The following is a 26,476-nucleotide window of genomic DNA, read 5'->3' on the forward strand; positions in this document are numbered from 1 at the left end:
TAAAGTTTCTGCACTTTAAATCATCAAAAATATTAAAAACATCCAAACACGAATGGTGAACACAATAATATACTAGACAGTCATTATAATATTATCAAATATCAAAGTTCCATTCATGCACAGAAAACTAATGTAACCTTCGATATATGATATATTTATATGTATATAGGGTCCGAAATTATCAAAAATACTAACGTAATAACTATCATTGAAATTAAATACAGTAATTATTATCTCAATATTTGTAAAAACAAACATTTGATAAACTCAAAACGATAGGTATAATATTTTAGTGATTACGATTTTATAGTTTTCGAGTGACTATTTGACTTTTTTTTACAAAGTACCTATCAACGAATTTCATATTATACAAATTATATTATTTTGAACTTAAACTTAATCTTACCAAAGATAAAAAAAAAATGAAATTGGTATGTATCATTGATATTAATTATGATCGATTCGTATTATGTACCTAGGTATAATACTTATAAGTATGACTCACAGCTGGAGTTTGAGTTTGGGTTTTGTAGTCATTTGATTTTTTTAATAAAATACTTGAAATTCAATTTTGATTTTTTAATTATTATTATTTTTTTTAATTGTTTTTGGGGTTTTTACGGTGATTAGTCTGTTTAAGTTTTTGTTTTGTATTTAATAATATTTTTTCGAATTGCGTTCGAAATCAAATTATTCGAAAGGTATATATTTTACTTATGTATCATAATATTATGTGTTTTAAGGAAATGTCTCATTCATCGATTACATCTTGATATATTATGTTGATACGATTTATTGATTTAGCTCGGACAAGAAATTATAATATTACATATTATGATCTAATAGATCTAAGTTCATAAAAATTTTTCATCGGATCAAATTCGAAAATATTATAAAAATTTTGGTGATTCTCGATCAATGCGTAATATGTATACAATTAGTAATGACTTAGTTTTTTGAAAATATGTAGTTGGGTGAGAAGCTTCATATCATCCTAAGTAAAATTTTACATTATTTTCTAAATAACATAATACCCATAAGCTGTTAACTGGCCATGACTTCCAATTTTTTTAAAAATTATTTTCAATTATTTCCATAAGTATATTTTTTAATTTTTTTATACGATATTTTTTTAGTCAATTACAATTTAGAATATCTAACCAACTGTAACATGTTACAGGTATAGTTATGTTTAGTGTCCGGATTGAAGTGCTCCAAAAATGCCTACAAAAATTAATTTTATTAAAATGTTGCCCTTAAAAATTGACTTATCAAATTGTTTTTTAATGCAATATTTTATTTAACACTTATTTATTATTTTCTAAACATTTATAAGAAAAATAAATTGAAATTTGAATATTTTTATGAAATGCCGATTAATTTATTTGATCAACTGATGCGGTGACGTATCATAGAATAATTGACAATATGTATAGAAAAACCCAAAAAACCCTATTAAACTAAACATTAAGAAAAACAAATCGATTATTGATTATCTTTCTATAAGTCTATCCATAAATTAGTTAAATTTAAAGTAGTAAGTCGTATAAATATGTACAAATATATTGTGCATTAAAACTAACAGCAGTTTCACCGATAAAGTATCTTTTTCATAAAACACACTATGTACTTGGAAATATTTGTCTTAGATTATCCAAAAAAGTATATACTTACTTCGGTAAATGTAATATGGGGGTCCTATACTAATATGTTAAATAATAATAAAAACAATTTAATACGTGCCTACAATATGATATAATAATTTTCGACGGTTCATTAAAAATAGTTTTGGTGTTTTTTTTTTATAATTTAATAAAGCTATAAAATCTGATTAGGGCATATAAATAAAAAAAAAATCATGTAAGTATTTATAATTGAACAAAAGCCTAATCCGATCGGTCAATATATTAACAAACATGGTTAATGCTAAACTTTTATTCACTTTGCGTTAACAGAACAAATTTTGAAATTTTGAAATATTAAAATTGAACTGGTTGGTCATCATTGTTGTGCTCAGTGTTGGAAATTTAATGGTACCGACTTTACTAAAAAACAGTTTCTGCCGAGTTCGGTTCAACAGTGTTTTATAAGACAAACAAAAATCCGACAAATAATATGAGGAACAATTTACCTTACGGACAAATTTGTTGGAAGATTTCCAAAGTGTACCGTTTCGATATTGCTCTTCTAAGTTTATGAACATATAGTATTATATTCCTTTAAATCCTCTGAACTGTGATTCGTTTGAAATGTTAGTGTGGTGCCTCACAAATTGTTATTTTTGAGTCACGCGTGATAAGAGTGAGTTATGTTCTTGACAAAACACAGTGTCAAATGTTAAAGCTCGATTAACCCAAATTGTGGTTACTATTACAGGGAATTGAACCGAAAAGGACAAATCCTGGAAAATAATCGTAACCGAATTTAAAATAAATGTTTTCCAAAGAGTGGAACCAAAACCGAAACCCATATTAATAATAAATTATTATTGTTATTGGAACGTCATACTACGATTATATTATTTTTAGGGATGGGTCGAAACCAAGATTTCGTGAACTCGAATCTAACCTCGAACAGAATTTTTTTCTCAAATTGGAACTCGAACTTGATGCTTCTTCGAACTATTTTTGAACTTTTAAATTTTGAAAAATTTAAGTTTTAGCCATAACAATAACAAAATAAAAAGTTTACAATTAAAATTTATAAGTGTTATGAACATAATATAAGAAATAATTAAATTTAATAAATAAATAATTTAATAATTAATAAGAGTTATCACTTATCAGTTTATCATTGAATCCGAGATCGTTATTATAGTGAGGTTTTCAAAAATGAACAGTACCTACACATACGAAAACAAAATCGTTTCGAAGTTTCGAACATACATTTTTCTCAAACTTCAAACCGTTCAAATTTCTTATAGTTTGAGGTTTTCATGGGTTCGAAGTGTTCGAGATCCCATCCCTAATTATTTTGTTTTTACCCACGTGTTCAATTTTTTTTTTTTTTTGTAGAAAGAGTGTTTTGATGTAGCAAAATTAATATAGTTGTTTAGGGTCATCTGTTTCTGGTGAAGTCTTCAAATATAAATAACTATCTTTGTTATATATTATATAATATACGTATAATATGTTAGCTACCAATGCGGTCAGACATGTAGACAAGGCGAGTAATGGACTTGGTGATGTCGGCAATGACAGAGGATACCTACTATACTACTATAACCACAAATGGTAATCTGTCATTTCCGTAATTGACCTATAAGTCTAGTAGTTATTTTCCAAGGTGGTAATGATAACCGATTCATTGATCACGAAACCGAATACCTATTACTTTTTAGTTTAATTACCAACTTTTTTGGATAATAGGTGGGGGTCAAAATATGTTGAGGTATTAAAAACATTGTTTTTACGAACAATCAGAACATGCTAAATGTTTAATGTTTTTAATCATATCGATAACTTACTATTAAGTACCTTTAAAATATTATAATAACATAGGTAACACACAGATAGGTCGATTTGAGTATTTTTCAGTAAGTAATATTATAATAAATAAATAAAATATTACCAACTTATTTATGTTTTAAAAAAATCAAAGAGAAAAAGTTTGATTTTATCGCGCTGGTTTATAATACGCGTAACACGGTTTTTTTTAGTTACTACTTACTAGTACAAAGACTGGAGCTGATCCCAAAAAAGGGCATATTGTTCTGGAATCTCATTGTAACCGAATTAAAATATTTTTCAATAAGTGGAACCAAAAACGAAACCAATATTTACAAACTAAAATTATTGAGTTTTACAACGATTATATAAATTTTGTTTTGAATTAGTGATAATTTGTTTTCGTGGTGTAAAGATTGATTCGATGACATTATATTATAATTGTCGTTTAAAGCCATTTATACATAAATCGGAACCGGGTGAAAATTTTTAAAACTTTATAACCGAGTACGAGGACCGGTTACAATGCAAACAAATAAGTGATAGGGATACCGTTTACCGGTACCGGTCGGTTACTAGATTCCGATGGTGCGATTTATATATTATATTATAATATTATGTTTCTCGATAAAACGAAATAAACGGTTTCGTCGCGAGTTGGTTAGGTTAACACTCACTTCTAACGTGAGAGTGCCGGACACGGAATCGTCTTGATACGGTCGTGACTGGAGCGACAGCACTTGTCTCTGGTAAGGGTTGACGAGCAGTTCTTCGACGCTGACAATGGCCAAGCCCATAAACTGATTTCCGCCATTCGGGTTGCAGTCGTACACCTCGAACAATATCTCCTCGGTCGTCCGGTTCAGAGTGCTTGAAAATACCAAATACAGTATTACGAATCTCCCGGGCCAGCCACCAGGAATGTTTCCCGAGAAAAATTTCCGAAATATCCCATCCTCCCAACCCCCCCCCTCCAAACTCTCGTAGAAATTACTTAAAAAAAATATTTATTCAAGTACCTACGAGTGGAACGACAGTACTGGGTGGTTTAAATAATGATGACAATGAAGTCATTGTTTAAAATCCCATCATTACACTGACAACTGATATTTAAGAGGACGCGTCGTACCCACCCGTCTTACACACGTGGGACACACCAAATTTTCGTTCACCAATTTCAATAGTGTGCTGCTGGTTATGACATTAGAGCGGATTGACCTATTATACAATTTAAAGTCAACATTATTATCTAAGACGCGGTGTATACTCTTATCGATATTGTTATTCTTAAGTGAGTCTTTTTGAAACTATACATGTTTTTATAACGATCACAGCTTACTTAAACGCCATACAAATATCGGTGGTGAGCAACCTTTTTTGATCCACGACCCCAAGAAGAAAGGGTTGGTTTCTACCAACATTATGTAAGTGTACTTAATGGTCTTAATGTATAGAACAATTGTGTTCATAAAAAATATGAAATCGTTTAATTTTTATATTTCTTTAATTTAACTAATCCAAAATATAAAAATAAATAAAAATTAGATTTTTATAAGACCTAAAATTGAAAAAAATATTAAAATTACTATAATATTATAGTCAACATTTAAATGTTTTTTAAATTATAAAATTACTTTTGCATGATTTAAGGATTTTAATGAAAGGCCTAAGCATGCATTGTGGACATGATTGATTCTATGTTTAGTTTATTATTTGGCACTGCTACTTTTAAGTCTGATGACAAGTCCATAAGTTCTTTGCTTATTTTTAAATTTTCTAATTTAATTTCATTTATATTAAAACTAATTAGATTTATTATTCGCGCTAGATTTTTTTTGGGAATTATTTAAACCGTTCATTAAAATGCGTTTGTACACTTTTTAGATGAGCAGTTATAATTTCTTTTATCTTATTAATCTCGAATTATTACAAATTATACAAAATTATAAGCATTGATACGATTGACCAAACGGCTCGTAGACGACATAATAACTGTGAGATCAAATTAATTTTCTGCTTAAATTTATTTTGAAAATAAACCATGTACCGCGTGATTCAATAGAAATTAATATCGAAAATTAAGATAAATTTACGTTGTATAAAATAGTATACGACTCTTTCGTTTGGTGTTAAATTATTGGCGACCCCCTGGTTGCACGCCACTGCCCTAGATAATAATCTTATCTTCAAATATTGTACATTAGTTCAATTCACTCTAATATCAAAACTGGCGGTACACCATTGCAACTGGTTTACGAAAACTTGCCATGCCGTACGGGTGTCGTAGACGTCCTCTCAAGAGTATAACTTGAATTAGATACAAATTAAATACATTTTTGGAATCGTCGTCCTAAGTATTCCCATATTCCCTCGTAATATTTTAAGGGGATAAATTAATATTTGTCAGTCTGATCAGTCAGACAGTTATGAGATTGATTACAAAATATCGAAACATAATATGAATAGTATAATAAATATAAATAAAAATATAACACTCTTAGTGTCAGGAATATTATATTCCTGGGAATTTCCTCGGAGAACTTCCCGGAAATCAGCGCATCGCTTGCCGGGTGACCTGACTGCTGCGCCAGGTCAACGATGACATTTTATTACAGGCACAAAACGATACGAAAATAATTGTACTTACAACATAAAGTTTTCGTTCCACTGTGGCGACGAAGTGTTCTTCTTCGTCGAAGTCTGCTTCTTCTGGAACGGGTCGTCGACTTCGATCACGCAGTACGGTTCGTAACACCCTACGACGAACAAAATATAAAAAACTCGTTCGAACAAAATATTCATACTTGGATAGGTATGCACGTAGGAAATGGGTTAGAATAAAAAAAATGTAACGGCTTAGCTTAACCTTGTTTGAGTCCGAGTCCGATCGCTTTTATGACTTTGACCATCAACCTTTTCTCTCCTTGCTTCATGACCGTAGATGATTCTATTTTCGGACTCATCTATATTACGGATATGACAATATTACGATATGAGTGTATATAACTGTAACTTGTATTCATAATAACGCACATTATATAATTATTATTTTAGAAATCAATTTGTTATTGTCGTTGTTTCATTTACAGGCGTGTGGTTCATATTCATTGTCATGGAAAACCCCTCAACATTATCTATACCTATACAGTCATGGAGGTCGACGCACATTACCGAACAAATGGTGTATAGACACGTGGTACAAGACCTCACCAACCGATTTCAACATAACCATAGCTTGGTTACCTACGTGGCTACGTAATAATAAATTATAACTATTTAAGCCTGGGTATTAACGAGTTAAAAGTTAAAATTAAGTTAAAACGTTAGGTTTATTTAAATTAAGTTAATTAACTCGTTACTTTTTTTTCAAATTAACTTTTAACTTAATAAGTTACTTTTTTAAGATTAACGTGTTAATTTCAAGTTAATTTTATTCAAAAGTATCTAAATAAAGTTAATTTTCGTACATTTTTGAATGCGGTTTTTACTTATATGTATCATTTTAAATTTCTACTGTAATTTTTTTGACCATAAGGAAAAACTATCAAATAAACCATTATTATGTGTCTAGAATTTTTTATTTTTGCAAATTAGAAAATTTTAACTTTATACTAAGTTAAGTTACTTTTTTTCAAAGTTAACTGAACTTAACTTAACGAGTTGACGAAAAAAATATGAGTTACTTTTAACTTAACTTAATTATTTTAAAATAAATTAACTTAACGAGTTAAAAAAAATCGTTAACTGACTCAGCCTTGGTTATCTATACCTATACAGCCATGGTGGTCGACGCCCATTACCGAAGGAAAACAAAACCTCACACCGATTTCAATATAACCATAACTTGGTTACCTACGTAATAATATATTATAACTATTTATAATTTTGGCTGATAATTTCCAATACCAAAATTATTATTTAAATGATTGTTATTCACCAAACATCTCCCCCCCCCTCATATATTTTTTTCGTTAATAATGAATTTATTCATATTCTGATTTTTGGAATTTTTAAAATATATACTCAAAACCGATTTCTTTCGAATTCTTGAATTTGTTTGTACCACTACTTAAGTAGTGTCCTGGGACAATATAAACTTTTAATTTTTAAATGAGAACCTCATATTTTTACTTTAAATTATATAGGCAGGTAGTGGCGGAAATATTATTTTTAATTTTGATATACCAAATTCAAAATTTGAATGAGTAGTAGTTAATAATTTGTTTGTAATTAGGATAATATTACTTTAATAACGATAATAGTCCTTAAAATGGTTACAAAAAACATAAATAATAGGTGCAATATTGGACCTAGTATTTATTCAACTTGGACCATTCTTACGTCTACCACAAATATCCTTTATAATTATAGACCCATTCCTATATCTTTAGCACACAAAGTCAAATAACTCGAAAAGTACTCATACGAACTTTGAATTAGTTCCATGAAAATGTTCAGAAAAATTATCCGCCGTATAATTTGCAGTAGGAAAAGGGGGTTCTTATTTGGAAAACAAAACTTTCGATTTCCATAGGACACAGGAATTTGAAAATATGGTCGTTAAGTATTACCTATATTTAGAAATTCTATAATCAACGTTTAAAAAAAACGAAACTTGTTTATCGTTATCGACCAGTTTATCAGACGTTACTTAAAGTAAAAAAATCGTTTAAAATATTTACGAATAATCGAGGAAATCACTACGAAAAACATTACGACTTGATGATGATAATTTCCTTAGAACTAATAAAATTTCGGATGACATGGTTTGGTGGTGAGTAAAAAAAATGTCGCTAAACGAATATTACTACAAACATTGACGGAACAGTGTGTTGGTTCTTGCAATTATTTGAATGAAAATCAACGTGAAAATAACAACGATGACCTGAAAAATGAACTCTAACACACCCGTACAGCTGTAGTAGGTACAACGGAAAGTGATGGGAAATGTGTATGAAAAGCCATCGAAAATAATTCATGATGAATTATCCAGCGCGAAAAACTCACAGGTTTATTATAAGTGCTCTTCAAAAATCAATGTACAGAGGGTGAAAAAAAACTCGACCAGCTATTCCAACCTCTTTAACTGACGGCTTAACAAAGTCAATACGCTTTTAATATTTACAATAAATAAATAAATCGAAAGAAAAATCTGTCCACGTTATTGAACAAGATGGAGTTATAACTATACAAGCATCGCTCAAAATCTAAAATGATAAAACGATAAATACAATGACGTTTTTCCAGCGAATATTTAAAAAATATTAGATACAAAATAAATTGTTATATAATAATCAATATAATAACAGGCAAAGTATTAAAATAATTTCAACTTTATAAAAGATACGGTTCGGTTGGAATTTAAATACATTTTTATTATATTATAATAATGCGTGTTATTTCTCGAGTCAATATCGATACGACAATTTATTTTGATTGAAGAAACTTCAACGACGCGCATCGTTTTTTGGAATGCTATAACTGTACAAAATATGTGGTGGTATTTAGAATTAAAATTTTTAAGTATTGGAAGGACATCACACTATTCGTTCTTCCATACTTTTATGACTGGTTAGTGTGGTTATATGCATATTACAAAAATGTACATGTAATATAATAGTAATTTTAAATAACCGATTAAATAATATTTATATTAAAAAAAGAAATAATTATAACTATTGAGAATTAATTGTATAAGCTAAATTGTATTATTTGAAACAAAACTTGCGAAATGAGTATAGATATTTATTCAATAATAAGTTGTATTAAAGTAAATACATTTATAGACTACGTTTAGTCATTATAATATTATTATCATTTTTTTGATTTATTTATTTTACAGTAGGTTAAAACCAGTTTATGACGAGACCCGTTGTCAATCAACCAATTTAAAACTGTACCTATGGAGTCACGTGATAGCAATCAGCTACATATTTTTAAAAGCTGAAGCCAAATTAATTTTTTCAACCATGTGTGTTTCGGATATAACATTGTAATGATTTAATATTTATGAACATTGCAATTATTATTATTGAACGTACTTACGCATAATAATATATCATCGTATTTATGTATATGGCGTGTAAAACTGTATATATAGTTTTCCTAATTTTAGTAGAATAATAATATACTATTCTGACGATATCGAATGGTGCCAAAATGTCTGGTATAATTAGACACGTGTAGTGGTAATATAGTCGCTATTAAATGCACACATCAGTGTCGCAGAGAGGTTGTTTCGGGCAAAACTTCAATGGATTCAAATGACGTCCTTATAACTACATGTCCTGCCTTCCGCAATTCATCGTTATTACCGTGTATGCAGAGAGAATTATATTTCAAAAACATATTTTGGTCGAATTCCACGGTGTACCATAATTATAGTTTATAGGTACATAATATAGTATTTTGTGCTCGCAATAACCTAACCAGAGTGGTTTAAACACCACCACGTTCCTCTCATACCGTGCCGTAAGTTTTTAACATGTTTTGTCCATGTAATTTTTCAAATTCTGTAAATTTTCGAAAACAACATACAGCCGTAATTTCATATTCAATTGCAGAATAATTTCCCGAGTATTTCAGTACATTAAAATCGAATTTCGGACGAGCAGTTTAAGAGTTATAAGTGTTTAAAGACTGTAAAATATTGGTCCACTACTCTGCCCCTTCAAATTTTAAATACTCATCTGAAATTGTATTTGTACGTATCGAATGCTCAAAAAAAATGTCTGCTTTGGAATACAAAATTAAAACGCTATTGCAATGTTTCATTCAAACACGTATACAACTTTAAAAATATGAGGATACAAATTATTAAAAATATTTAATTTTTTTTTTATAAAATTTTGTCTTGTAACTACTTGAAACCTAGTGGAATTAAAATATGTGAGTGACTTTCGTCCATATAGGATAACCCGGCATAGGTTATGAGGTTTTTCATACTACCTACCGTTTTTTGGGGAATTGTAAACATTTACGTGTTCCAACGTACTGACTTGAGTTTTACACCGATAACGATTTTTAAAACAGATTTTAAAATGTTGTTGTGTTGTCGTGTCAACTTTGGATCCTTCGAGCCACATTTGTAACGTATTTATTTATTTTATTGACTTACGCCGGGAAAAGCTTTAATTTAAGTACAATAATTTATTGGTAAAACTAAATACAACAAAAACGATTGGATAATAGTAGCAAAGAGAAAAAAAAACTATAGTATAATAATAATAATATGTTAAATAAATGTATTGTTCTTAAAAAGAAAAACCTCACTTGAAGTGTATAAAAACATTACGTATTTTTAGAAATTTCCAGGGCTGAAACCTAAAAATTTCGGTTTTGGTTTCGAAATTGTATAGTGGTTTCCAATTTTTGTCGGTTTCGTTTTTAAATTATAATACCAATTTCCAATTTTTCCCGGTTTCGTTTTTGAATTTATTTTCGGTATCAGTTTTTAAACGGTTTATACTGGTTTCTAAAATCGGTTTCAAGGCCTGGACTATTTACGTTCATTTTTAGTTTATTAGTTTATCTGAATCTCGAAATCACGCGTTCGAATCGCCTTTTGTGAACATTTTCTAAAATGTTCAAAATATCAAAGATTTTCAAAAAAAAAAAATACCAGTTTTTAAATTATTTTTTCGGTTTTGGTTTTAAATAATAATACCGGTATCCAATTTTTTCCTGTTTGAGTTTTGGATTTAATACCAGTTTCCAACTTTTTCCGGTTTCGATTTTAGATTATAATGCCGGTATCCAATTATTTTCGGTTTTGGTTTTCATTTTGTTTTCGATTTCGGTTGTTTAACGGTCTATACCGGTTTCTGAAATCGGTTTTGAAACCGGTTCCAAGCACTGGATTTTTATTGCGAAAAAATACAATTTCAAATTTCTTTTATATAAACCTGACTCGATGGATCCAAAATAGACTTCATAATAAATTCAAATATGTTTTAAAAATTATTGTCGGACTACCTACGTTCAGTACGTTGGAACGCGTATTATAGATCTATTTTCATCCAAAAAAAACGGTAGTATGGAACCCCCTTAAAACACCCGGCGTGTACCTACCATTCGATCGGTGTACGAGTCCAAAGGCGAAGTGGTTGTCTGCTGTTGGCTTTTCATGAAACTCGGAAACTCTGACCACCGGTACAGATCGACCGAAAGGTCTGTCGATCTTATGGCACCGGTCACAATGTCCAAGATCACATCTTGCAGCTGTACTTCGTCCATAGATTTGCTTTTAATGTATCCCACTTGGGCCAGCGCAACTTTTATCTGAAATTTAAAATCACAATGTTCGTTATGGTCGGTGGTACTTGTATTTTATTAAATTTTGTGAACAAACGTGGGTTGGACCGGAGTGGGTGGGACCGAAGTGGGTATTGGACTATAATATATTATTATTTATCTGATATTATGAAGTGCGGCTAATGGGTAATCGTTCAATATGTGACCTGTTACTAAACCGTGTGATCTAATCGTGTTCGGAACTGTGACATTTTAGGTACCAAGGGGTTGATAGAGCCATGAACTTTTTTCTCTTGTCCGTCCTTATCACCATGACAATTGTTGCATACATTTGTTTCGTTATTTTTTTGTAAGCTTATTATTTTGTAAAAATTCTAAAAGTAATTTTTTGATTTGAATAATCTCATGTAGTTCAACTATCAATAATTGGTTTATTTTTTTTCACACGCAATGAAACAAATACTGATAACAATAAATAGTTAACGATAATGAGCATAATAATATTATTTTCATAGAGTAATATACTAAAATAAATTTTATTTTTTCAGCCCACTGTAGCATTTTGGCTATTGAGATTCTAGTACGTACTTATTTTCAACAGCCCCCCCTCCTTAAGTTGGAAAATCGTTTGTTTTTTTTTTTTGCCATTAACTTGTGTGAGTTTGTGCTAACATTTTTAGAATTTGTGCAATAGTGTGGTTATTGGAAAAATTCAAAACAATTTTGTGGGGCTGGAGATGCCCTCCACTGATAAGTGTAAAATAGACATTTCGGCACACTTCTTTTACCGAAAATATATTCACGATTTGTGAGACCTAAATGGACATTTTTGCACAACCCCCCACCTCCAATAATCCATTTTAAATTTTTGCCATTCCCCCCTACATTCAAAAAAGCGGTGAAAAATCTACTTTTTTGCAGTTTTCTTTTGCCAAAAACTATTGCGTAATGAACTTGAATTTGTGTGACTTGAAAACATGGAAGTTTGTCCTATAATTACAGTGAATTGACTTAAGTTCTTAAGATATTTGTGTAGTTATTGAAATGTTTGAATTATATATTACGTTTACCTATTTTACTTCCATAAAATATTTTATTTACGAGAAAAATTAAAATTAAAAAACAATTTTGTATTATTCTAAAAACTTACAGCCGTAAACTTACAGCAAGAGAACATTTTTAAAGGTTGGTTTGTTAAATCGAATAATAATAAATAATTTACAAGTAATAGCCAATAGGGCCCAATTGATAGATGATAAACTAACCGATAAAATATGTCATAGTACCATTTACACATAGTTTACAAATTATAACCACTAACACAGTAATTGGAAAACCTTGGTTGATAATAGTCGTTCATATTGATTATTGTCTATATTTCATATATGTAATCAATTCCATATCTAATAATCTATAACCAAATATGTTTAAAAAAAAAGTAAAATTTTCAATATTGAAAAATTTCAAGTGAACTATTTGAAATTCAGAACCCTACTATACCATTTAATATTTTAAATATTGTCTGTGATGTTATCGGCAAACAGAATAAGGTATGATGACGGTTGTCTGTAAATAAAATCCAGTGATGATAATATTTTAATAATACAATAAATCATGTAAATATGCAAGCACACATATTCCGTGCATAATATAAAAGTAGGTATATAACTATTCACTATTGTCATCGCGTATAATATTATTATGCTTGGCGTCATATTAAACCTGGTAATACCCGGTATAAGGTAGGTCACATACTAAACACGATTTTCACTTGGTAGGTCACACATATTCAGCGAAAACAGACTAATGAGAAACACAGCTGCTATAATCAGTCTTGTAAAGACACTTTTAAAATTGTATTTAAATACAGATACAAATACATCCATTCAGAAAGTATTTAAAATACATTTCAAATACTTTTAAGAAAAAGTATTTAAGAACAAAATATAAATACTTGCAATGTATTTAAATACTTTTCAAATACTTTTTTTAATTTTACTTTTCCACTAGTCAGTTTGCTAAATTAATTTTGTAATTACTAACTTAAAATTGTCATGATACATTCACCTAGGTATTACTAGAACTTTTTGTTTCAATTGTATACTGAAAAATGAAAATAAATAAAACTTGTTATATTATAGAAATTTTTTAATAATAGGTTCCTAATTAAACAGTTCTTAATGAAATATAAATGATGTGGATATACAGAGCTAGGGGACAGGAGTTCTCAACAATTATGAAAGAAAAATATTTTTATAATTTATAAATAAAATAATATAATAATTTTCAAAAAAGTGACTACCGACGAATAATTTGTTCGAATTTTCAAAAATATTTGATTTTCAAATACAAATACGTCCAAGACAGTATTTAAATACATTTACTCAAATACTTTTACTCAAATACTTTACAAGACTGGCTATGATACTATTAAAAATTAAGTTTGAATTTTAAATTAATATGGTTATAATAATCGATCGGATGTACAACTGTGAACATCAAACTCTTTGAAATAAATTCACCGAAGGTAAAGCCAATGACGAAACCTCTATTCCGGTAAAATTCAAATTATGTTTTTTCAACTGTAATTTATATGATCAATCGCAAAAAATTGTATAATAGTATAATATAAAAAATCTAACACAACAGTCGATGATTATTTTGTATAGTACCTACTTCGATTGAAATGTATGTCAAGTTTGATTCGTTAGTTCGATGAAATGCCTTTTATCGTAAAGTTTAATAGAAATGTTTGCTTTAACGATACGCGTTTTAATCCAGAAATACACGGAAGTAAGTACTCGAATTAAATAAACACAAATGATTAAAAAGAACCGTGAACTAGCGTTAAGGCATTGAAATGTTGAGCAAATTTAAAATAATGTATTATTTTAGGTACTCAAAAGTGTTTGAGTAAAAATTATTAAATATTGCCGCAATATAATATGAATAAATACCTATTATTATGGCGAATATCAATATAAATAAATAAGTAAAACATGGTGTGACAATAAGCCCGGAAAAATGAAAAATGAAAAATTGATACTATAGTTTAACGCGTTGAAAAAATCATGAACATTATATCATGTATTAAATATAAATGGATATTAAATAATTTAAGATTTACTTATGTCTGAAAGTATTTTGAAAATAATATTATACGTTTTGAATTATTAACTTACTCCAATAAAAGATTGAAATTGTAAAAAATGTAAAAACTAAATTACTCGACTCAAGAACCGATTTTACCATCGACGTTTTTTCTAAAAAATCAGGTTTACAAATTGGCTATTTTGAATTTTTGGCAAAAATGTGTGTTAATTAAATTTTTGATTCAGTGAAAAATGTTTTTAGTTCTGTATTAAAATGTAGAAATAAAATTTTTATACTGTACATGTGACACAAAAGATGTCAAATTTAATAAAAAAAAAATTTAATATTGATTAGATTAGAATCTATTTAATTTTTCCGGTCATTCTGTTACATCTTGTATAATATGCTAGCTACATAGAATTTTAATTGTTAACTCAATTTGATTTTGTAAATTTGAATTAAAAAATTGACAAAAAAAATGTCTATGAGTATAATAGGTAGTTATTCAGAGTGGTTCTCTTTGTGCTCATTCTCTGTATTTTTATTCAATAATGCAGTAATTTAAAAACTAATTTTTGGAATTTTTTGAATACCTATACTTAAAGACAATATTATTATTATTATATCCTGAGATTTTTTTTTCTACGATTATAGTGTCTTGTGGAGATAAGATATTTTGTTTTTCAAACGAGTACACCCCCCCACCCCCACAACATTTGCTGTTAATAATATTTTTTAATTAAATCGAATCAAAGTTGATACTTGACCGATTAGTTTTTGAGTAGTGTAAATCTGTACACCTACTAAGTAAATAAATCTATATAATTACGGATTTGGAAAATATGAGTGCTATAATAATTTGAAAATTTTAGTATACAATTAATATTAATCTATCAACAGTTATGATTTTTAAAAATTGTGCAATTATTGAAATTACCTTATCCCAGAGTACCTACTTAAATGTTATTTCTTCGTAAAACCTACCGTTTTCATTAGGCACTCTTTAACATTTTAATAACTTCGGAACTATTGGTTCGAGTTTTTGATTAGGTAGATTTACATTTGAAAGAATAAAATCCTCCGTAAAAAAATTGACAGTAAGCAAGAAGGGTTCTCATTTGAAAAAAAACAACAAAAGTTTGTACAGGCACCGGCACTCCTTAAGTAGTACAAACTGTACAGGTTAGGTTAGGTTTTGTATCGAAAATACAGTCTTTCGGTGTGTATAATATCACGTAAAAATTCCAAAAATCAGAATTTGAATAAATTGCGTTACTGAAGGAAAAATCGATGTGATCATTGGCCGGGCGAATCATCCCGTATGTCGTAATCATTTGACACTATAATATTTACATTTGAACAGGACACGACATGAAATCGTGACTTATTAAATATTTATTCGACAAAATCAAACGAACGACGTGATTTTCGAATATCTCATTGTAAACATTGACGTTTCGCACTTAACCCAAATCCATTATAGGCTCTTAACCGTGGTGATTACGGATGGGCGGGAGGGGGGGAGAGGGGTTAAGCTCGAGGCCCGCGATGATAATAATGATAATATGTAAGACGTATTCAATCCCTTCGATGTCTGCAACGTTTATCGTCTGCGGGCACGCCTCTGCGGCAAACATATTATCATTACTATCACGGGCCACGGCGAGTGCACTTAACGGTCTAACTTAATGTAAGCGAACGCCGTCAAAAATACTTTTGGCCATCCGTCGAATTTGATTTGCCCCCTCTTCTTGCCGGTGTCGCACGATATGTTCAACCGGGCCTGCAACTTGTTCACGTTCACTCGGTAATGCGAAACGTCCACTTTGTCGCCCTTCTGTCGCATCGCCTTCAACTGCATCGCCGGCGTTGCGTCGCAGTCACATGTGATCGTCTGCACAGCAAAATCACAATCATAATAGGTATATACATAGGTGGTATAGGTAAGAACGTCAGAGTTGGTTGGAATTTCGGACCACCCCTGTTACTTTGGCTGGAAACCAGTAATGGGGTTACCGCGGTTTTCGGCGGCGAATCCAGGGTTTAATTTTTTTTTTTAATTTTTTTTCCCCTTTGGGGAAGGGCCATAGAACAATAGTATATTGTGTGGCGAGGGCGGGAAGCGAGCTATTTCAGTCGCGGGCGACGGATGCATTTCGCCCGAGACTGAAATTGCCTTCCCGCACGAGCCACACATACTATTTTGCGTCGCGCCTCTGCATTCATCAATCACTGCAAAGGTAATGAGATGAGAGATCTATGCAACAACTATAATAGGCCATAATTCTACGACAACAATATTTCATGAAAGAAACGATTTGGTTTTATTTATTTTAAGCGTCACGCATGGAGGTTACAATATATAAATATAAGATGTAACCAAAAGCTTATGTTTTGTAAGGACCGTGGTATAGATATTAGATTTCAGTGTCTGGTTGTGCAGGGGATACGCACGTGTACAGCACTTTTTGGGATTTCCACTTAACCGCCCGGCGCTTTTAGGGATTTCCACTTTACCGCCCGCTGGACGGAAAAAGGACGCTTTCCATCACTTCAACCGCTATCGAAAACCAAACTTTCGGTGCAGGTGTGACAAAAAAAACATTTTACAACATCAAAGCGTACACTGTCTACAAGAAGAACAATAATTATTAATGAAACTACAACTATATTATAAGTTAATAATAAGTATACCTAAAATAATTAATAATTAGTAAATGAAAAGCACACGCTAATTAGAATTTCAGTACAGATTCGAGCGGTTATTGCGGTTACTGTGGTCATCAAAATGTCAACCGATTACCAAAACAATCATTATTAAGTTTCAGGGGACGGAGTGGCCGAGCGGACTAAGGCGTCGGCTGCGACGCAGCCGGCCCGAGTTCGATACCTTGGCCGCGGGCGGCATTTTTCTTCGGGCAAGTCACGGTGTCCGGAGAACAAGTGCCGCCATCCCCCACCCGGGCATGGCAGATACCTACGGGTGCCCAATCAAAAATTCTGCCAAACTAAACACATACGTGTTCCTCCCCCTACCGACTTAATAACCTACAGTAAAAACCAAAAATAGCTAATGGCCTCAGCTGCCGGGCTCAAGATCAATAGAAAAAAAAAATAATAAATAAATTTCATTTACGGACGATTAACGATTGACGCATTGCATTAAATCGCTAGATCAGTGCTTCTCAACCTGTTTTACTATTATATATTGTAGGTATATTTCAACAATATTGATTGAATTCTTTTTTTTTTTTTTATTAAATTTGCTACTTATTTTTAAATTGTTTTTCTCAATTTACAAAAAAATAGTATAATATAATATATTTACAATGCGATTGTTTTATCATTGTTTTTGTACATAATTTTTTTTCAGATTCGTGTCCTGGAAAGGTTTTTTACTCAAACAAAAACATAATACCTAACTGTATTTGTTGGAAAATTCTGTAATATAAAATATTATATTCTTGTAATGAGTGATATTTCTTGGGATTATTTTCCACGAAATAAAAAAAAAAAATTTAACAACACTTTTAACCCTTAACACTCAACGGATTACCAAAACAATATTATTAATAACTTTATAATAAATTTGGTTTTTGGACGATTAACGATTAACATCGCATTAAATCGATAGAACAGTCGTGCTTCTCAACATGTTTTTTACGACGACACCCAAATTTAGATAAATGCAAATGGTGACTCACTTAAAACAATTATTATAATTAAATATATATTTATTATAATAAAAGCATTTTTGAAAAAAAAAAATACAATTATAAACCTAAGTATACTTTGTACAATAATATAAATAATTTTTTGTTTTTTTTTTTGGTGACACATCTTGGATACACCATTTAACGATACACTATTTTAAATACACTTCCCTAAAGGAAACAGTAACCGATTATCAAATTATCGATGGATGAACGATAAGTGAATACTATAGATTTTCTCAATATTCTGGTTATTTCCTATTTTTTCCAGTCAACTACCATTTTTTTTTTTTTTTTGGTTTTTTTTTTAACTTCAATAAAGTGGAATTGGGATTTTCAGGTTAGGTCAGGTCAAGGTAAATACTCATTATCTCTCAAAAAGTACTATATTTTTTTTTACATAACTCGAAGTTATTACAAAACTACTTTTAGAATTTTTACTTTTTTTTATTGTTGTCGAGTACTTTTTGTACCTCTGTTAAAAATTTTATTCGAGCAGAGTATTATTTAGGAAATTTTTTCCGCGATATAAAAACCAAGTTTCAAACTATTAGTTACATCTAGTAACAATAGTATTTGAAAACTAGACGATCAGAGAAGTGCCAGGTATCCCTCAAAAGAGTTAAAAAGTCAACAGATCACAACGAGAAAAAAATTGTAAAAAATATATTTTCTTTTTAAAACGTAGTTATGTACCCTTAATCACTTTGAATTACTAAAAATAACCAATATATAAAAACGAAAATACTACTGAAATCGTTGAGCCTTAACGATAAAAAGTATTGCGTTTGAAGAATCCCCCCCGTATCCAAGGTATGCCTCAAAAAGTTAAAAGTCATCAAATCATAACTAGAAAAAAAATTGTAAAAAATATTTTTTTTTTTTTTTTTAAACGTAGTTATATACCCAATCACTTCGAATTTATTACTAAAAAATAATCAATATATAAAAACAAAAATACTACCAAAATCGTTAGGCCGTTTCGATAAAAAGTATTGTTTGAAGAATCCCCCCTCCCCCCCTTATTCGCACTGATACAATATCATCGCAGGGGGCCCGAGTCCAATGGCGACGTTAACCTTTGTCCGTAACGAGACAGTTCTTGGCATTTTTCGCACTCGTATTATTTTTATTACTCAATTATGACTCAGTCTCGTACTTATTTTTTTACGACATGACGAACAAACGCATTGAACTTAAATGATAAATTTATCGGACGAAAATGCGACGTGTCGACACGTTTAGTCGATGTCAAGGTTTCGGGATGAGTATTATTGCTATATTAACGGTGTTGTACGTCAATGCCGGTTTTTCCAATTTTCCGCAATTATTCTATGAAATTTGAAAATGATATTTTATTTTATGGTCGTTACATCGATTGAAATACTTTTCCACTGATCTACTTACTGCCGGATAACTATTTAGGGGGGGGGGGGTTGATATGGTATATTTTATCGACAAAAACGACTTCACAGAAAAAACTCTCACGCCTCGTCCATTATGTTATGTCGAATTTTTATAGTTCGTTTTTCATTTGAAATATATGAGAATTTTTTTTCTGGTATTAATGTCATATAGCTTTAGTGCTGGGAAAAAGTTTAAAAAAAAGACAAGTATCGTGCATCGTTCAAATGCATATTAATTTAGCTTCTATAATAAATTATTAAAAATAAATAAATATAAATATAAATATATATAAAATATAATAATAAAATATAAATATAAAATATATAAAATATAAAATATAAATCTTCTATTATAAATTTGGAAATCGGACTTTGATCCGAACTGAACAAAATATGTTCTCTTCTTCTGAATAATAATACAATTAAAATTAACGAAATCCTACGGTTCTACAGTGCGTGAGAGTTTTTCCTGCAAGACATGTTTTTGGGCTAAAAACAGACCGGCTGCGATGCTCTTAGCTGGGTAGTAATCGCACCCAATTTATTTAAACTGTATTCGCAGTGGAGGCTGGGGATCGACTTGGTGTCTTTCCAAGTCCGATTCGTTGAGTAAACAAAATTAAAAGTCCGATGGTTGGTTTATGACTTTATGTCCAATAAACTTTGCCTTTTCGTTCGATGTTTTAGTACAAGTTCTAAGTCCTAACGATTCACGACCAAGCGAGGTATTTTTGACGGAAAAATACAAAATGAACTCGTTTTACCTACGCGTTGTGTTCATTAGTTCAAGACTCGAAATATATTTTGGTATTTTTATCGACGAACAAAACTAAGCTTAGCGACTTGTAGCCGTGAAAACAAACAATTATGCATTAAAAAACTACCAATAAATGTGCACTAAGCTGGAAAAAATGTAGGAACAAATTATTGAGATTGTTTTTATTATTCGTATTATTTATTTTTCACCGTTTATAAAATTATTTCTGGTACAATATCAGATTTGTTAATGATAACCAAATCACTGCTATTATAGTCAATGGACGTCTGATCGGCTACGAGAAGAGCCAAACTTGTACACAGTGACTCACCAGCCATGCTTACCCGATTTGTTTTTTGCCGTGACAATGCAGTTATTCAAAATCTGATTTTTTGAATCTTTAAAATATATACTCGAACACCATATTTTCAAATTCTTGAGATTTTTCGTAATTATTACACAAAGATCAGTGTCCTGTATAAAAACTTCTTATTTTTCATATAAGAAACCCACTTTTCTAATTGAAAATTTTTAGTTGATCATATATCTGAAAGATTTGACTTATCAGAATAAAACTCGAACGAGTATAGTAGTCGAATTATTGAACTCTGTATACTAATAGGATAAGAGGTCCATGGTTATGTGTTTGTAAGATATGGGGGCTACGGTGATTTGAACATTTTAGTGAATAATATATTGATCCATCGACATTAATATTTGTTTTGAAAATGTCCCAATTATAACAAATACTAGTTGCGATATTACATTAGTTTTATATTTTTGTAAAACCATTTTTAAGGACTTAGTGCAAACGTTCTAATAACTGATAATCTACTCGTACGAACCTATATCAACATTTTCAAAAAAGTATCCACCAAACTTACAGGTAAAGAGAGGGGTTCTTATTTGGAATACATAATTTTGTATCACCACAGTTAGTACACCCCTTATGTAGTACAAAAAAAATTCAAGAATTTGAAAAATCGGTCTTTCAGAACCTAATATGTTTTAAATATTGCAAGAATCAGAATTTGAGTAAATGTATTGTTTAAAATATAAAAGATAAGAATGAGCATAGTACTTAGTGAATCACCCTGTATGTTATAACACGTGGAAGACACACTGTATTGTTCGCACAGTTTTGGTGAAATATAGGAATTTAATTAAAACAGTTAATGGAAAAGCTCAAAAACGCTATACCTATAACACTATACGCTATACCTTGTACATTTACGTTCAAGCGCAAGCAAAACACAAAAAAACATGCGAAACTCAGTTTTCGTATAATTTTTTTTTCACATCACAAAAATGGATTTTTATGTGACAAAGCTATTTACGGTATTATTAAAATAAAAACCAAAACCAAAACACAAACGCAAAGATGACTTGAGCGTTATAAAACCGGTCACCGCTTTGGCCGGCGAGAGACTTAAACATAATATTATACGCCGTGGCCCAAACGTGCCAAACGACGTGCCATAAAGTGTGTAATGTCTTCCGCTCGGAACACAATATTATTGTTAAAATATAATAAAACAGGTAATACTTACGACGTTTTCGCAGACTCCGAGTTCACAAAACACGTTGCTGAGCACCGGCGGATGGGTTTCCGGTAGAAACCGAACGAATTCGACGCCGACGCCGTGCTGAAACACAACCGATCGTATTTTATTTTATTTCGTTTCAAAAATATGTCATTGTCATATCATCTTGTTTAAAATAATAAATGATATAATACAAATTGTTTTTCTTCGTCCACGCGCATGGTAAATTAGGGCCCCGATTTTAATTCCCTAAAAACTATCGAACGATCAGTGTTGACTGTTGAGTTATGGATGTATTATCTAGATACGAACTAAGCACCTACGTCTATTGTACACTCGGGATAAACCTACTAGGAGATAACAAATTATTTTGAGGTGTCGCTATGATAATATGTTGCAAGTCAAAAAATTAAACTAGCGTGCAAAATGATAATATAGTTCCTCAACAATTAAAATATTGGCATTATTCATATATTTTGCATGAGTCGGTGGGTCCATCTTCATATCAATCTAGACATTTATTTAGCTAGTAATCTAATATTTATCAAGATATCATTTTTGCTGTCTGAACTCATCACTGCAATATAATGCTCTAAAAAAATAACCTAAAAATTGCATTTTAAACGCAATTAATGTCCTCAAAAAAGTATGATTTTGTTTTTATAGGCACGCAACTGATTTTGACTTTTAGAATTCTTGACACTTTATCTTAACCAAACTAATAATTATAATACAAACACTAAATACCATTTAAAGTTTAAATTTAGGCAAGCAGAATAAATAAGCAGTATAATATTACTATACTGGAAATAAATGCAATCACCAGATAATGTGTTCAATTGATAAATTAGTTGTTATTTTTGTTTGAGTGAGACACCTCATCAGAATATAATCTCTAAAGGCATGTAAATCTGGTTTTTAGGATACTTTTGGTTGTAAAAAAACATTTATCATAATCAAGTGATTAATTTTTTAAGATTTTTTGATTTGCAACCTATTCATTTTAAATGTAATACCTTTTTAAAACAATATTATATTTCGATTTTAACAAGTCAATACCCATTTAATAATTCTAATAAAATAAAAAAATTTGAATGTGAAACAATTTCAAAATATTATAAAAAAAGACTACCTGATTTCAATAAATGTTTCATATATTATTTGTTGGAGAGTTGATAAATTAATATTATTACTATTATTATAACAATCAATTTTTTTCTAAAAATTTCCAAATTAACTATTTTGAATTTTTTATATTAATTTATAACAGATTTAAAGTAATTTATATTGTGTATTAAATAAAAAAAAACCGAAAATGCTATACGTATTGCGCCTGTAAATTATATTATCAAAAAAAGAAATTTAAGATATTGATTCGATCAAAATGTATTTCATTTGTCTTGTATTCTGTTAAATTTAGGGTATGATCGTATATATATAATATAATTGATTTACTCTGAAAGTCTGACCTCTCATTCGTCCGTTGTGTACAAAAGTCTAAATTATAATTTATAAAAGTTAAAAGAAACAGCATTAACTCGGTATTGGTAGTAGTGGGTAGGTAATTTTTATAAATAATAAAATAAGAAATAAAATATGCATCTAGTTTGAAAAGTAAATATAAAGCAATAGCTACGCAAATATCAATTTATTATGCACTGTGATATCTGATTTATACGATGATGGTTTAAGTAGTTTTCGATTTCAATTTTAACTTTTCATCCAATTACTGTTTTCGTTTATGAATTTTTTACTGTATTCATGAATTTTTAAAACCCCAAGCTCAAACCTTACGAATATAATGTGTACCTATTGGTATGACTAGGACAAATATAAATATGGTTCGATAAAAATCAATAAATTCGCCCCCTTCCCCTTAGCACACCTCTTGACAAACTATTAAAATGTGATTTAAAAATAAATAAATAAATTCATCATCAAACGTATATTTTGTTTCGTTTTAATTATTATTATATTTTTTATTTTTATGGGAGGGGGTTGGAGTGGCCGAGCCGACTGAGGCGTCGGTTACGACGCGCACCGTCGCCGGTATGAATCTCGGTCACGGGCTGCACTTCTCTCGGGGCAGTCACGGTGTCTGGAGAGAGAGGCCGCCATCCACCACCCGGGCATGGCGGATACCTACGGGTGCCCACTTGAAAATTCTGCCAAATTAAAAACAAACGTGTTTACAAAAACCTACTGTACCCTCCCCCACAGTTCAAAATCACCCAATGGCCTAAGTGGCCGCTGGTTTATTAAAAACTATATTTTAAACTTATTTTTATTCAATTGATGCCCAGTAAACGTTCGAATACAATAAAATAATGAAACAATAGTAATATAATAATTATATAATTAAATACAATTTTAATTGAATAAGATAGAAAAGTATCTGCACGTAATACACTTAGTGAGTTCTGAATTTGAAATATTTTGCAAACATTTTTGAAATCAAAAATGTCAATTTAAATTATGAAAATATTTGTGTTTAATTTTAAACGTATTCGGTTATCAAAATTATTTTTGATATACCCAGAAACATCGATAGTAAATTACTTATCAACCATGGTTTACCAATTACCACGTATAAGGTTTTAAATTAGGTATATAAATGGTATTATATTATCGGATAATTATTATTCATCACATATCGATTGTGCCATATTGGCTATTATTTATTAGTATTCATTACATAAATCAAAGTTTTAAAAATGTTCTCTTCCTGGAAGATTATGACAACAAACTTTAAGCTATAACACAGCAATTCTTAAAATATATTTTTCACAAAATTTCAATGAAATATCTCAAGAAAGTCTTAGGAAAATAAATTTCATGACATTTTAGATTCTGAGTGAAGCGATGAATGTATTGATTTTACATAATGATGTGTGTTTTTTTTTATTTTTTTTTGTGTTTGTAATCACCTTTTAAGACAGTAAAAGTGCTTGAATTTTCTTCAACAGTAACTTTCCTGATAGAAAAATGAATCTAGTTGGTACTTTGCAGGGTCAAAAGTAAAAATTTCTCAGTAGTTTTCAAACGTGACGTGAAAAACAAAAGAAAAATTAAGGAAAAACGGGAATTTTTACGCAAAATCTGTTTTCGAGAAAATCGATTTTGGTTTTTGGTGCAACTCTAAAACAAATTACCGTAGGTCAATGAAATTTTGACTGAATGTTTATATTCGCATTTTCTATACACCATAACATTTTCCAAATATTTTGACTTATTTTGAGCCGTTTACGGACATTATCAGTTTCCATTTTTTTTAGTTTTTTTTTTCTATAAATATCAATAAACTTTTATCTGTTGGATAAAAAAGCTTGACAATTTAATAGAAGGCTCCTAGGTTATTGTTTCAAAGGCAGATGAAAAAAATTAAAAATCCTTAGTCACAGTTTTTTTTTATAAGCATTTAAAGTTCAAATATTGACAAAACAAGGAAAAATCACGAAAATTAGCAAATTATTTTGAGTTGAGAATTCATAAAAATTTTTCTTTTTAAATCTAAGATTTGAAAATGTAATATAAGATTACTCATAAGTTTGTCTATCTTTATCAAAAAAAAATGTCTACAAGAAACTTAAATTAAATTTTTGTGAGGGTCTGAAATTTATATTTTTACAACATTTGATATTCACTCGATATCTCATGTAACGATTTTCCTATTTTGTTGTAATTAAAAAACGTATGACTGTAGATACTTGAAAATTTCACTAAATGTTTGTATTAGCATTTTCTATACACGATAAAATGTTTAAAATAATTTGACTCTTTTTGAGCTGTTTACGGACATTGTCATTTTTCAATTTTTTTAGTTTTTTTTTTCTATAAATATCAATAAAATTTGGATAAAAAAGTGTGAAAATATAAGGCTTAATATAAGGCTCATGATATATCGTTCTAATAGTAGTTGAAAAATATTAAAAATACATAGGCACAATTTTTTTTTATAAGCATTTAAAGTTCAAATTTTGACAAAATTTATCAAATTTATAATTTAATAATTATTTTGTAGTTAAAAATTTATAAAATGTTCAACTTTTATAGCTAATGATTGAAAATTGAAAACAAGGCTCTTAGGCTCCACGTAAATAGGTTATGTATAAATTACTTTATTCACAATAATATCATCAAATAATAAAATTTTATTTGTTGGGTAAAAAGCGTGAAAATTTAATATAAGGCTCCTGAAATATCGTTCTAATACTAGTTGAAAAATTTAAAAAATGCATAGGCACAATTTTTTTTTATAAGCATT

The 26,476-nt window shown here is 29.8% G+C and overlaps 1 protein-coding gene across 2 annotated transcripts in view; it reads right to left on the bottom strand.

Annotated features, from left to right (window-relative positions):
- LOC132933811 (uncharacterized) overlaps positions 1-26,476 on the bottom strand; it is a 252,478-nt gene that overhangs the window by 106,414 nt on the left and 119,588 nt on the right. For both annotated transcript variants that reach the window (XM_061000088.1, XM_061000089.1), the window contains exons 2-7: positions 22,219-22,314; positions 16,507-16,686; positions 11,517-11,726; positions 6,313-6,409; positions 6,094-6,202; positions 4,124-4,316 (exon numbers count right to left, since the gene is read on the bottom strand). In XM_061000088.1, coding sequence (XP_060856071.1) covers positions 4,124-4,316; positions 6,094-6,202; positions 6,313-6,409; positions 11,517-11,726; positions 16,507-16,686; positions 22,219-22,314 — 885 coding nt within the window. The remainder of the gene's footprint in view (positions 1-4,123; positions 4,317-6,093; positions 6,203-6,312; positions 6,410-11,516; positions 11,727-16,506; positions 16,687-22,218; positions 22,315-26,476) is intronic.

Source organism: Metopolophium dirhodum, chromosome 1 (assembly GCF_019925205.1).
Source record: "Metopolophium dirhodum isolate CAU chromosome 1, ASM1992520v1, whole genome shotgun sequence".
NCBI classification, from domain to species: domain Eukaryota; kingdom Metazoa; phylum Arthropoda; class Insecta; order Hemiptera; family Aphididae; genus Metopolophium; species Metopolophium dirhodum.